Below are 15520 nucleotides of genomic sequence, written 5' to 3'. Positions count from 1 at the left end.
TCCACGAATACGCGTGATTTTAGACATTAATGACATTGTAATAAGAACCACGGCACGCGTCATCGTGAATGACTCTACCTATAGGTAACTAAATTAGCAAATTTGTGTGTAGAGAATCGGCCAAAACCAACTATAAATCATCGGAGTTACAAATATCGCGCCGACTTTGGCTTGAGGCTTCAATTAGGCAAATTATTTGCAGCCGCGGCCGCGCGAGCAACTAGTGGGTACTAGAATATTTACCCGCTTGATGTGGGTCTTGGGCAATCAATACGTACTAATAATTGTCATATAAACTGACTTTTGGTTCGTCTACCTACATTATATTACCGTGCGATCAGTTGCGTATTGCGCAAGTGGGGCAGCTTTATTTGCTATTAACTACCTATTTATACTTCAGAGCCCGTCAATTGTAAGAGTTTAGAGAATCTGATGTTTCAAGGTCGGTAGTTTTGAAATTTAATCTCCTTGAGCTTTATCACGCCTGTCTGTCATCATGTAGGTACAAATAAAGAGTGCTTTGTGTCCGAGTCCGATTCAGATATTGAGTATCATATCTGACTTCATTATAATAATACCTATATCATGTGACCATGTTCAATTATATTTTATGACGGAATTAATAGTTTTGCATCGTAAACTACCTTCTATAAATGAAATATTTTCCGATTAAATATACATACCTAGACATATTAAAATAAATTAATTCTTACTTCTAATCAACATTACGAGTAACTTGCCTGCTGACACCTGCTGATACCGACATCATTCTAGATAGCTTGCATTTTAAATTTTACGCTTCGATGATATTCCACATCATTAATTTACAAACTAAATTACATTCTAAATAAGACAGAGATGTCAGTCTGTGACATGTAGTCATTTTCGAGATAGACATGAGATAAAACCAATCGCCATTGACGTGGGTTTCTTATTAGCAATGCGGCATACCTAATATATAACGTACGCTGCGCTACCTACTGTTTAACTACTCAATAACTAGTCGCATTGAGAAACTACTGGAGCAATATGCTTAGAACAGTAACGACATTAATTTGTTGTACGTAAGTATGTCACACGAGCGCTTAATCGCCATGTTATTAGAACTAGTTGTAATCGAAGGCTAGTTGTAAAGTCACCAAATATTACATTGCACAAAACATAACACATTATTAATCTTCAATAAAATATAGATCTTGAATGGATAAGAAAGACTTTATCAATCATGGGGGTATGTTCTAACTGGAAAACAATAAGGTCCTTGTGTATTTATATATATAGTAAGTAAACATAAAATCAACCAAAACTAAGTTATAAGGAGGGTTATTTTTTTTAAACTACTTTAATAATCTTTTTCAGCAACAATCGGCTTGACACCCACACGGCGTCACACAGATTTTCTACTCGTAACATCTGTATAACGCGCGGTAGTCAATCTTAAAAAGTAGTACCAGTAGTACCAGTGGTAGTTTACAGGTGGTAGGACCTTGTGCAAGGTCCGCCCGGATTGCTACCATCATCTTGCTCGCTAATCCTGCCGTGAAGCGGCAGTGCTTGCACTGTTGTGTTTCGGCGTGGAGAGTAAGACAGCCGGTGAAATTACTGTCACTTGAGGTATCCCATCTAAGGCCTCTAGGTTGGCAACGCATTTGCAATACCCCTGGTGTTGCAGATGTTTATGGGCGGTGGTGATCTCTTACCATCAGGAGACCCACTTGCTCGTTTGCATCCAGTTGAAATTTTTACATACTTATTGTTTCCTCTACCGTCCAAAATGTGGCGCATCATAATAACAACAGTTTTATACGTCATTTACAGAAGTACCTAAAGTAAAGCAGTTTTAAAATTGAGTTTATACTGTTAGATACGTAGTTATTAGGCAATTTGCATCTGATTGTTACCCATGTGAACATTTACCTACAGAGAGAGTGGTGGGAAAAATGTTGTGAAAGTATGAAATAGTCACAACAAAAGTTATTTTAGAGCCAGTACTATTGTCAAGTAATATTTTACAATTAATCTTAATGGCAGACAAAAACTACTAACTATTTTTTTCTTATCTCGACTTGTACAGGTATATTAGAAGATTATCTCTAGGATTGCATTATTTTATAATTCCCACCAACAGTTCAGTAAAATTAGTGATCGAACTTCGACGTAACGATGTCTACATATTCCCGTGGTGGTATCCTGCCTTTTCTCAAAAATATTATTCACAAATGTTTTAGGTATTTGCCAAATTTTTATTTCCTAACTCTCAATTTTATTTTCTACGAAACCACAAATTTTTCTAAGTGCATTTTCTTATGGTGCTATATACACAGTAGGTTGAGCCAGGGAACCTCCAGTAACAGTTTATAAGTTCAGTTTTGGTCACAGATGTTATATTTCTCCTGTTTCGAACAAGTGACAACGCTGTCTCTGAATTTCAATTCGTTACTGATGAATAATACGTACCACGGGGGTCGATATTACCAAAAGTGGGCTTCCGTCCCACAGTCGGTCAGACTCACGTAAAACGATTTATGTCCCTACATATCTACCTTACAAAGCACACTTGTTCATAAGACTGATAGAGCCGAGCCAAGCTAACTCTGCAGAGAATAATATGGTACCACTGCAAATGTAACACATATTATGTACGTGATCTGACGTTAAAATACAGTGTTGCCAAATTATTCCGTTGCCGACTTAGGTTGGCCAGGCTCTAGAGTTCTTGCACAGGTATAATAATATACAATAATGATAAGTAACTGTCAGTGTTTGATCCGCGTACCTAATATGTAGATTATATTAAACAAGTTTTTGTTAATGTATTGTATAGCATGATTATATTGTCACCAGATTTACATAAATAAGCCAAATTATAGCTCAATCGGTTACCAGGAAGTGGTTGAAAAACATTAGCAATTTTTAGGGTTCCGGAGCCAAAATGGCAAAAACGGAACCCTTATACCTAGTTTCGTCAAATCCGTCTGTCTGTATGTCTGTTCGTCCGTCCGTATGTCACAGGCATTTTACTCGAAAACTACAAGATGTATACCTATCAATTAAATTTGGAGTATAGATGTCTTGTTAAATTACAAAAATAAATATTTATAGGGGTGCACGTTACACGTAACAGAAATTGTTTTTTTTAACTCGCATCAACGTGTGGCACATAGTTCGACAGCTCTTTTGAAAAGATAGTAAGGTTTCTCAAAAACTGTTTTGATTAAGTGAAGATTTCCGGAAATAATCGCTCCCAAAGTAGCAAAAATTGTGCCCTCCCCCCTCTATCTTGTAAGCCGTTTGTCCAAAAAATATGCAAAAATATGGAAAGGCAACGCTTAAGAAATACTTTCAACGAAAATTGGTTTCAACGTGATCGGATATACCGTTTTTGAGTTATTGCCGAAAAACTGCGCTTCTCAACAAAAGGACGTAAGTGCCGTGAAGATACGCTCTTTTTCTGGTATAGATTTTAAGACTGTAGTAAGTGTTTTAATTGTGTTATGTTATAACGCACATAATATTACTTGTTTTTTTTTCGTAATGACTACGGAGCCCATCTTGGGCGTGTCCGACACGCTCTTGGCTGGTTTTTTAAATTACATCTCTCGAACTAACATTATGTACCTTCAGACGTCGCAAGTTAAATAAAAGCTTGTAATAATGAGCAAGTAAGTTGGCATTAAAGCAGTGGCATTTAATTTATCCAGTAAATACAAAGCAACGATAAAAATATCTAGAGTAAAAAAAACTTGACGGCGTTTTTAATACTTACCAGTTTCAATTCTGTTGGCAAGCAGTTTCATTCTGAGCGCATATCGAAATAACATACGACTAAATAACACACGAATACGGAAGACAAAGTTAACCGAGGGAAATCATTCCTATCATTAGCATTACGTCCTTCTTCAGGAATTAAGTAATTTTATTGTCTCATCGGCGAAATACACAATAATTATGTACTTAATAAAAAACATGATAATCAACTCCTTAATACATATTAATAGTTATACCTATGTAAATCTAGGAACCTATGTTAAAATAGCAAAAGTGATTGCTTTGTCTGCGTGTTATAAAGTCAAACGTCAAAGCGACCGAGATCAGTGGACACTGCCTAACGATAAAAATAAGTATTAAGAAACTGCCGAAAGGAGCTAAACCAGCGTTTAAAGATAAGGGGATAATCACATGAATAACTAGTAGTTAGAATCTTAGGATCAATTTTACATACAAATGTGACGATGTGATGCGATGCAGAGGCCGGAATTCTCGTAGCACTTTTCAGCTGTCATGGGGACTTCCACGGGACTTCTCATTTATCGACTTCCAATATTCATATTATATCGATAAGAATATTTAAAGTAGAGGTACATTTGGAAACCAACTTCTTGAAAATTTTGAATAGGAATTATAATAATATCTTCAGAGGTGTTCGTGATTATTACTCATTTAAATTAAACAAATTTAAACAAATTATATCGCGTGAATTATATTTCGAAACGTCGGGATAAAATAATCAAATATACGCGAAATATAAGAGGTTGCAAGGTTGCAACAAGAACAGCTATCGATATATTTCGCGATAAGACCGCCTGTTGTTTCCCTCTACTTTTAATCCTCTTTAAATATGTTGTGTTCTATAGGCATATGTAAACGAGAGTCCCTATATGACAGCTCTAAAGTGCCACGAAAATTACTGCCTATGATGTGGCATAGACGACAGCGTCGCCTCAACGTTCATATATTGTATTTAAAATAATACCTTGTATAGTTATCTGGTTACAGTTAACGTTTTACGATATGATTGCTATACTTATAACTTACTTTCACTTTGTTTATTCAATGTCATTTCCACGCTATTTTACAGTGCCGTTTACCCCTTGCCTTGATGTTTCCTATCATCTGACTGAATCTCATCTATAGCCCATAAGTTAGCTAAGACGAAGTACATCATCATAGTAATACTAACGCAATATCGCTCATAGCGGCGGCGCCCAGTCGAGGGAAGGCGGCAGGGGCTCCGTGCCGTGACCCCATGCGGTAACTTGTCCCGGAACCGACTGACTGCGCTCTACAAAGTTTATAAGTTTTACTATCACGACGCAATGTGATTTAACACATTCGCAATACAATGCTAGAGAAATGGTAAGTTTGCCACCCTCGGAATTCATTACGAACATCAACATTACGTAATGAAGACAGTTGCAGTTTAGTGTCGTCATTGAATGAGTTGAATGTGTTGAGTGAGGTCACTCACAGGAACCCAACACTCGCGTAGAGCAATATCCCACCAAAAACATAAATGTAAAAAGGAGAGCTAAGTTCAATACAAAAATTATGCTTGGCTGTGGGCTTCGCCGCAAAAAGAATGGAGATCTAAATGAGCGCCAAGTTCTATGCAAAATCCAAATATGTATTTATAGGAACAAAATAACATTATGAACAAGTATTAAACAAACAAAAATTGTTATAGGTATCCAATAAAGCAAAGAAATAGAGTTTAATACTTGTTCATAATGTTATTTTATTCGTATAAAATACTTATTTGGATTTTGCATAGAACTTGGCACTCATTTAGATCTCCATTCTTTTTGCGGCGAAGCCTACAGCCAAGCATAATTTTTGTATTGAACTTGACTCTCCTTTTTTACATTTATGTTTTTGGTGGGATATCATTACTTTTTGTAAAGAAAACTAGGCAGGTATTGAGATTTAATGTATTAAAAGTTTTTTGTATGGGAACACCACTTATTTTTTGACTTAACTTTATTTTTATATTTCTGTTAAATAGCAAATATACACATATTGGGATAGTTTCAAATATCTGCTTGTAACGGTTCCAACGCTACAATTTTTTTTTTGTATAGGGACCCCCTATTTTTTAACCTAATTTTATTTTTTTTCCTACGCTTACACACAATTACCTACCGAACTGGATTCCAAATTTCATCTTTCTAGGTCATCTGGAAGTAGGTTATATTTAAGTACTATATGTCAGTCAGTCAGTGCTAAAATTTACGACTTTTTGACCTTCATATCTTTATAAACGTTTGAGCTAGCTTGATGAAATTAGGGCTTCTAGGTGTCCTTATGGATATAATTAAACACACGTAGTTTTATGTGTTTACGTTAAAGAGGTTTTGAGTTATAGAAGGGTTTATTGAATCAGGCGTTACTTTGCGGAGGTCCATATCAATGAACTAAATTAATTTCCTTGCTCACCCGCGACCTTACGATAGCTAAGCTTATGCAAAATATGCGTGTTCATGCAGTTCCTCCACCTCCACACTGTAAGAACACACACAAATCACACAAACCCATCTATCACTACCACCACACTACACTGACGCGTTTCGAACTCAACCAGAGCTCATCTTCAGAGTGACACAACCGTACACCATGCTACCAGTTGTTAGACTCAAACAACTAGACAACTCAACACAAAAACAACTAGCTCTAGTTCAACAACTAGTCGCGCAATTCATAGCCGCGCGCCAGCAGGGCTACTACGAAACTCGGAACTCAAAGTTCGTGTCGTGCGGTCCCTCTAACACTTATACTATTTAATACGAGAGCGAGAGGGACGGTACCGTGCAGATTACGTACTTTGTTGCGATGCCGATGCTTCTGCAGAACAGACGCCCATCGGCGTTTTCGGCACTCCAAGTGCAGATTTGTAGATATGCATAAGAAACAGTGTTCATAAACCTTTTGTGAATTTTAGGGTTCCGGAGCCAAAATGGCAAAAACGGAACCCTTATAGTTTCGCCATGTCTGTCTGTCTGTCTGTCCGTCCGCGACTTTGCTCAGGGACTACCAATGCTAGAAAGCTGTAATTTTGCACGGATATATATGTAAAATATGCCGACAAAATGGTACAATAAAAAAGTCAAATAAAATTTTTTTTAGGGTACCTCCCATAGACGTAAAGTGGGGGTGATTTTTTTTCTCTCATCCAAACCTATACCGTGGGGTATCGTTGGATAGGTCTTTTAAAACCATTACGAGTAAGTTCAAACGATTTTTCGATTTAGTGATTTGTTTGCGAAAAATTTAACTTTAAAGTGCAAATTTGGTGGGTGGAAAAATTTGAAAAAATTCAGGATGGTAGTAAGTATATCAAACTTACAAGGAAAACTATAACGGTTTAGTTTGCTTGAGAATTATTAGTAGTTTCAGAGTCAATAGCAGCCTAAGGTATAAAATATACCTGAACTTGGAAGATTCCGTATAAAATACGAAATCCTTAGAAAAATCACCTAATTTTTTCGTAATGGCTACGGAACCCTATTTTAGGCGTGTCCGACACGCTCTTGGCCGTTTTTTTATTATCACTGTTTTTGTACAGAAGTAATGAATAATGTATTTTGTCGGAAAAGTTCGTATTTAAAGCCTGACCAGAAATATACACTACGAGTATTCGCCATGTTTATATAATAATTAATTATACTAATTTCTTATACTGGCAATAATTTTAATGATTGTCAGTGTCACTGTGACGGTTTCTTTGAACTATAACAAAAAATGCCCAAAATAATTCGTAGTATCGTAGTCAACAACGGATCATTGTAAATAATGTTTATAATAAACTACTGGAAAAAAAACGCTTGGGGAATGAAACTATTTCGCTACAAAACCTTTTCAAATTAACATCGGAGCTAACAGGTAAACGTAGTAGACAAGTCAAGATGTCATTGTAGTCTGGTAAAAATAAGCAGTAATTATAGTTATTAATAAACTTTCTAGGTATATCGGAGTCATCGATTACGCGAATCACAAGGTTTTAGGTCGCCAAAGAAAAAAGAAAGCATTGTTCCGACTATACTGAACTATCCATCTATCTATACTAATATTATAAATGCGAAAGTGTATTTGTCCGTCTTTCACGCCGTAACAGAGCGACGGATCGACGTGATTTTTGGCATAGAGATAGTGTTTAGCCTTTTTTACGTTATTTTCTTATGTACGATGCTGTCAAAGATTTAAAAACGAATAAAACACATCAAAAAAGCAATTTGTACTGTCATTTCCTCGGTCAACAAAATTTAGATTATTTAAACATTAAACAGATAATTTATGGGCCCGAGAGTGACATAGGCTACTTTTTATCCCGGAAAAATTCACAGTTCCCGAGGGAACAGCGCGCGATAACCGAATAGGTACCACGCGGGCGGAGCCGCGGGCAAAAGCTAATATACAATAGCCCTTATTAACCAGGTAACTGGAGCCGGTGACATGTAGCTACAATTACAATGCTCAGTCATTGCATTTTTCCTGCACTAACATAGGTTGACATTGACATTTAGGCAAACGGCGCGGTGGAGTAGCGCACACTGGTCCGCCAACGTTCGCATGAGTGAGATGCAACATTACTTATTCGATACTAAAAGGCCGCTTGCATTGAAATCAGTCTTTTTAATCAGACCCAAAGTTCACGTGTGAGCCATAAGTCCGTTCGCTTAGCGTCCTTGGCTATCCCTTCCAAGCTGTTATGGACGCAGTTTAGTGTATGTAACAAACAGCACGCATTCACGAAAATTCGATGTCGTGGAGCCATTGGTGTATGCATTAGGTACAAATACAAATAGGCAATCTTGCCTTGAGGGGCCTTCGATGATATTGTAAAGAGTATGGACCACGCACTTTGTGGCTTGGCGCGGGAACCGGCCGATATTAGCAATCATAATTAGCGCTAAGCAGCAACAATACCTACTGAAGCGTGACCTTGATCTCATTTCTAGCTTCTAAAAGTCCACCTGCTAAAAATTACGTACAGGTACAGCAGAGCATTAGTATCCTCGACCAAGGAACGAAATAATGTACATTGGTATTACTTATAAGCCTGAGCTGGGGTTATTATCAGTAGAGGTAATTACGTATTATGTCGCTTTTCAAGAGTTAACACAACTCCAAATGCGTTCGGCGTAATAAATGGCATTAGCCGTGTGCCAGGCAAGATTTCATGCCATAAGGCCTTGTCTACCTACATAACACTTATCTATGCATGTTATGAAACTTATAAAGATCGAATGTTATCAATAAATTTTAACATTAGAACGAAGATCGTGGTGTGAAATTCATTCGTTTTTAGGTTTTTGTAGTCAACTAGGAACCATTATAGTTGCGTCATTTAACGACCGGATGGCCAAGTGGTTAGAGAACCTGACTACGAAGCTTGATAGGTCCCGGGTTCGATTCCCGGCCGGGGCAGATATTTGTGTGTATAACACGAATGTTTGTTCTCGGGTCTTGGATGTTAAATATGTATTTATCTATATGTTTATCCGTTGCCTAGTATCCATAGTACAAGCTTTGCTTAGTTTGGGACTAGGTCAATTGGTGTCAAGTGTCCCATGATATTATTATTATTATTGTCTGGCCGTCTGTCTATCTGGCTGTCCGCGGATAGGTAAGCTCAGAGACAGTTAGTACTAGAAAGCTGTAATTTGATATGATTATACATATCAGTGTCGCCGACATAATGGTAAAATAAAAAAACGTAAAGGTAAAGTAGGGGTGTTTTTTCTCGACTAACCCGATAGTGTAGGGTCTAGGGTATCGTTAGATAGGTCTTTTAAAACCATTGCGGCGTTGCCAAGACGATTTTTCGATTCAGTGATATTTTTGCGAAATATTCAACTTTAATATGAAATTTTTCATTAAAATTGAGCGTCCCTATCTTGGGCGTGACCGACACGCTCTAGGCCGGTTTTTATTAACTTCTAGCTGTTGCCCGCGGCTTCGCCCCCGTTGTAATTTTTCTAAGTTTCTTCCATAAAAACCTTCTCCTGACAATAACGAACACAACAAAATAAGAATAAGCGAAATAAAATATGTTGCTAAGCGCAAAACTCGGGAACGGCTGGACCGATTTGCGAATGTTTGTCCGTCTTTCACGTCGAAACGGAGCGACAGATCGACGCGATTTTTGGCATAGAGATAGTTTATTTTATGTGCCAGAGAGTGACATAGGCTACTTTTTATCCCGGATAAATGCACAGTTCCCGAGGGAACAGCGCGCGATAACCAAATTCCACGCGGGCGAAGTCGCGGGCAAAAGCTAGTATAATTATATTAGAGTAGATAATATGGAGTGCCTGACACTAGATAATGACAGACTCAACAAATGAGCAACGTAATGAATTTACTTTTAAATGGCATTCTTCTCAGAGTAGAAACTTTTTTGTTTTCTATTGGAAACTTCTCTTTTTGGTCTCTGTTCTGAATTCAAAGATGGTTACATTAATTTAATTTGGAACATTAAATGAATATTTTTTTTGTCACAATTTGTGGATATACTTATATTAGATTAAGGTTGTCAGTATACATTTCAGAGGAAATGTAGCGGGATACATAAATATTGCACATTAAGAGGCATACATGTTTCTGTCAGGTTCGGTGGATACCATGTTTGTCACATTCTATGGCTACTTAATTATGGCATGCGCAGGAATACATCATTTTATAAGATTAACTTGGATACATCTCTTTGTAGTTGACTGTACAAAGACGTAATTCGCGTTCTATCATCACGAATATAAGGACGACATTTACTTGGATGTTTGAGAAAAAACAACTACTTACATTAAAATACGAGCTCATTTCGGTAGGAGTTACAGTCCATTCAGGATAACATTGGACTCTAGAAGGTCACAGAAGAAGGGGTTCTAAACATTTTTGTGAAGTCAATAAAAAAAGTAATAAGATGAAGTCATCATTTTGTTTACTTTGTAAGTAGAATAATACGTAATGTACTTACAAAATAACACAATATTAATACTTACGTAATTTTCTATATTATATTAGTTCGATTTATATTTATACATAATGTAATACGAGGGGCACACTGAAATGATCGGGAATAAGAAAAACCACATGCACGGTATAACTAAACTGTATTTTATTGTTTTTCGAAGTATTCTCCATTCAACTTAATGCACTTTTCCATTCGTGAAAACCAATCATTAAAACAGTAATTCCAGTCTGAAGTTGATGTTGACAAAATGGCTGATTTGTACGCTTCCGCAGCTGCTTCGGGGTCTTCAAACCGTTGACCGCGTAATAAATCTTTCATTCTAGGGAATGTAAAGAAATCGTTTGGGCTCAGGTCAGGACTGTACGGAGGATGGCTCATCAGCTCAACGATTTCCTGCTTCAAAAAATCATTTGTCTTCCGAGCCGTATGGGAGCTCGCATTATCGTGATGTAAGATGATGAGACGTTTCGGGTTATTTTTTCGGAGTTCGGCTATCATTTCAGGCAAACAAACCGTGATATACCACTCAGCGGTAATCGTTCTGCGTTCCTGTAAAGTAATTGTAGCAACATGCCCCTTTTTCGAGACAAACGTAGCGACCATTTTCTTTGACACGCTGCGGGAGCGGACCACTTTCGTTGGTTTGACCTCGTTTTCGAAGACCCAAACTGCTGACTGATGTTTTCTTTCAGGTTCGTATGAATAAATCCATGATTCGTCACCTGAGACGATATTATAAACGGCATTTGACTTCCCTCCGTTGAAGCGTTGCAGAGTATTCCAGCACCAATCTACACGAGCCGCCTTTTGCTCTTCGGACAAATTGTGGGGAACCCAGCGGGAAACTAGCGTTCACAGCTCATTATGTAATATCGACTGAATTGCAGTCATTCCGATACTGACAACAGCCCGAATCTGCTCGTATGTCACAATTAGATGACCGTCATCTAATATAATAGTTCGCACAGCTGCGATGTTTTCAGGCGTGACCGCTGTTCTTGGTCGACCTGCAAAAGGAACAGTGCTGAGCGACACACGACCGCGACGGAACTCGGCATACCAGCGGTATATTGTCGTTTGACTCGGTGCTTCAACATCATAAATCGAAACAAGTTCGCTGAGACATTTATCTTGAGATAAGCCGCGACGAAAATTGTGATAAATTATGCCGGAAATGCATATGCACGGAAATGTTGACGCGTGAGCTCCATTTCTGTTAACGACGTGTCAACTTTAAACCAACATAGTTCTTGTTTTAAACATTTTTTTTTAAATTGTTTGAATGTCATTAAGATTCTAAGAGGCCAGTATTCAAATTCTAAAAAAGGTCTAATTGTAACTTCATCCGAAATATTCTATTCACGATCATTTCAGTGCACCCCTCGTAACCGTGTTTCGTGGACTCATCCACTCTGATTCCCTGTTTAAAAATATTCTACTCGTAGTTTCTGCTATAAAGCGTAAGCTTTTTTAAATTACAAATCTCATCAAATTTGGTGCAGTGCTTTAGTTGTGAAAAGTTAACTATTCGTATATGATTAAAGGTCATCACATTTTGATCCAAACTGGCGATTAAAAGCTATAAATAATGTACAGAATATTTCTTGAGTCAGCAATATTATACACGTTCCGTTTCTTGCAGAATGTTCTTTACCTCTGCCTCTTTAGGTATTTTATAGGAAGACGTTTCTGTTTTTAACAAAATAGATAAATAAATAAAATAAATAAAAATAGCAAAGTTAATCTCACTAATATTCATTATAATTGCGAAAGATTGTAAGTATGTATGTTTGTTTGTTACCTACCACTTCACGTCTTAACCGCTGAACCGATTTAGGTGAAATTCGGTATACAGATAGTACAAGTCGCGGGGAAGGATATATAATCCTAGTTTTTATCCCGGAAAATTGCATAGTTCTCGCGGGATAGCAATAAACGGATTCAACCTGAACGGAGTCGCGGGCAACAGTTAATGAATAATTGAAACCAATATTGACGTCTTCAATATTTTAATTAGAATTAAGTTTAGACCATATACTAAAAAAAATCAATTTATTAAATGACTTACTAAAGCGTGCATTATAAAGAACCTATTTTCCTTCTGTCCATTCCTATATTGAACAGACTGTAGATTGCCCAAATGATCGAGAATATCACATTATATAGGCAAAGGTTGGTTAAACCTACTACCCTACAGCCAGCTATGTGAGTTTGTGTTCATTAGTTCAAAACGGAAGCATTGTGCGTGCACCCAACTTTAGGCGCTGCCTCAAACACCCTACTCCATATGTCTATCAGCTCTCGAAATATAATAAGTAGGGAATCGTCTGAACCCAGTCATACATAAATCAAAATGCTCATACTGCCACTGAAAAGAATAAAAGTTTGCTGCATTGATGTTACGAGTATAAAATTATACAATTTTGCGGTGTTTGATTAACTATTTGTATTGTCAAACAAGACTATTTCAAATAAAATTGAGTTAATATGCCGAGCGGCAAAAAATCTGGCCCTCAAATGTATGCAGAATCGTTAATTTTGTATGATGGGTGGGCCAAATTTTGTGCCACTGAGTATATATCAAAATTATATCAATAGGTAAATCAAACTATTTAGGATGTGGCCTCGCATCGCATGTTCGGTAAATAATCGGAAAAAAAATACTTTCGAAAGTCATATTAATGTGTAAAATCGTTCTATCTATATCGCGTGAGATCGCATGAGACAAATTTAGTCAAAGGTCTTTCGTACTGTATCTTGTATTTTTAATCCTAATCCGATCAATTTACTAACAGGGATTAAATTTTATTCTTAACCTGAACTTGTGGGGAAAAAACTGTCTTTACCTTTTCGCGATATAAATCCACGTGATAGATAACTTTACAAAACTTAAGTAATAAAACTATGTGAAAAATTAAGTAAGAAAACTAAATGTGAGGTAAAGGGCTGGCTGAGGAATGTGACAAATGTGTTGAAACTGGCCATTTAACTTACTTTGCATTAAGTTAATACTCCCCGCAGCGGCTCGTTTTATTCTGGCAAGGTTTCAGAAGCGCCCGAAATTTCGAGCTTTCAGGTCGACATTTCACTTCAGGACTATAGGATATGAAATGGGCTTTGCAATGATAACAGATATAGGCGGGAAATTAATTTCGTCATACATAAAATAATGTATTCATTGGTATTTTCCTCAAGTTCAGTACATAACCACGAAATTATTTTATTTGGCAATGAATGACCACTGAATAAACTAATAGTAGTAATTTCAGCTCTGTTATCTAAATCTAATTAATACCTTTATACGAGCAATTCTTTTATTTATTTATTTAGCACTATTAAGAAACAGCTCTAACGATTTCGATTAGCTATCAATTAGTAAATTATGACAACTCTTCCGTCATAAACAACAATAGGTACTCAAAAACAAAGGTAAAAGGAACCTATAATTACCAAAATTACTTTCATGCATAGCATAAACACTCGTAAACTGATAACAAACATAAGTAAAACCTGAAACTAGAAAATGAGTGTGAGCGTCAAACTGACCTGTTCCGGACCGAGTTCCTGGAGGAGAGGGTGATATTCCTCGGGGGTAACCGGGGCGCCGCGGAGGGAGCGGGGGGCGCGGGAGTGGACGCGGGCGGCGAGGTGCGCGGCAACCGGCCGCCGGCCGCCGCCGCGCCCGCCGCCAGCATCACCACCAACCACCACCTGTACATCACGAGAGCACGGTACTCACGGCACGAGACGCGCGACATACGCTCGACCTACAGACACGATAGCGACTGACCAACTCGCCAAGTCTACACCCGCGACGACGTTCACTTTTGTTGTGGCACTTGCGCTGGTGACGGCTGACGACTGCCCCACTCCCAATGAAAGTGAGGGCTTTCACTAGTAGTCGGCACACGCAGACCACCCACCGGACTGGTCGCGCGTATTTTCATTCAAAAAACACTCTTATTTATTACACGGGTACATGTAATCTACGTACGGATCTAAACATGTTTCATTTTACAATACGGTTATTAATGAACCTGTTACGGTCCTTAGATGACTATCTTGAAGTTTTAACGCGAAAGTTATCGTATTTAATCAATGCTGGATGATATTGCATAATAGGTACGCGACATACATTGTAATATGTATATGAGTACTTATTTACATATTTGCTTTTGATTCGGACCTTTAGGATGCAACACGAATAGTCAGTAGCTACCTATATCTATATTATTGATTTTAAACTAGCTGTACACGCGACTTCGTTCACGCGGACTTAGATTTATCTGAGTCGGTTATTGTTTTGACTGCCTTATAGCAGTTTACAAAAGATACCTACCTGCCATGTGCCGACAAAATCTTCCTTCTTATTCATAGTTACCGAATAAAATACCTACCTGTCAATTGTGGAGTTTATCCCATTTTGTTGTTTTACCGCATGACGGGTTGGTGGCTTTTCAACGGCTTTATTGTTACTTATCGACTAACGGGCAGGAGACTCCACTTTTGGCATCAGTCTACCTAGAATGTAGGGCCAGCGTTCGGCAATCTGTTGGGAAGTGCGTTAAGTGGCTGTCGTGTGTTGAGTAGCCGAAGAACTCGTTCAGGTTCATCCAAGAGACTGCGCTGGATGGCCTGGACGGCGACCGGTGCGCGTGTATATTGGTTGATGAATGACCTCTAGATATGCTACTTCAATAACCTGACCCTGACTATAATGACACTCAGCTCAGGTCCTTTACGGTGCCTGAATAAAGCACGGTCTGAACACAA

At 37.9% G+C, this 15520-nt stretch overlaps 1 protein-coding gene across 1 annotated transcript in view; it reads right to left on the bottom strand.

The window, feature by feature from the left end:
* LOC141433596 (uncharacterized) overlaps window positions 1–14582 on the bottom strand; it is an 88869-nt gene extending 74287 nt beyond the window's left edge. Inside the window, exon 1 of the mRNA XM_074095708.1 lies at window positions 14294–14582. Coding sequence (XP_073951809.1) covers window positions 14294–14505 — 212 coding nt within the window. The 5' untranslated portion in view covers window positions 14506–14582. The remainder of the gene's footprint in view (window positions 1–14293) is intronic.
* Between the last annotated feature and the right edge of the window lie 938 nt (window positions 14583–15520).

Source organism: Choristoneura fumiferana, chromosome Z, assembly GCF_025370935.1.
Source record: "Choristoneura fumiferana chromosome Z, NRCan_CFum_1, whole genome shotgun sequence".
NCBI classification, from domain to species: Eukaryota; Metazoa; Arthropoda; class Insecta; order Lepidoptera; family Tortricidae; genus Choristoneura; species Choristoneura fumiferana.
The sequence above is the reverse complement of the archived record's forward strand: the minus strand, read 5'-3'. Positions and strand labels throughout refer to the sequence as shown.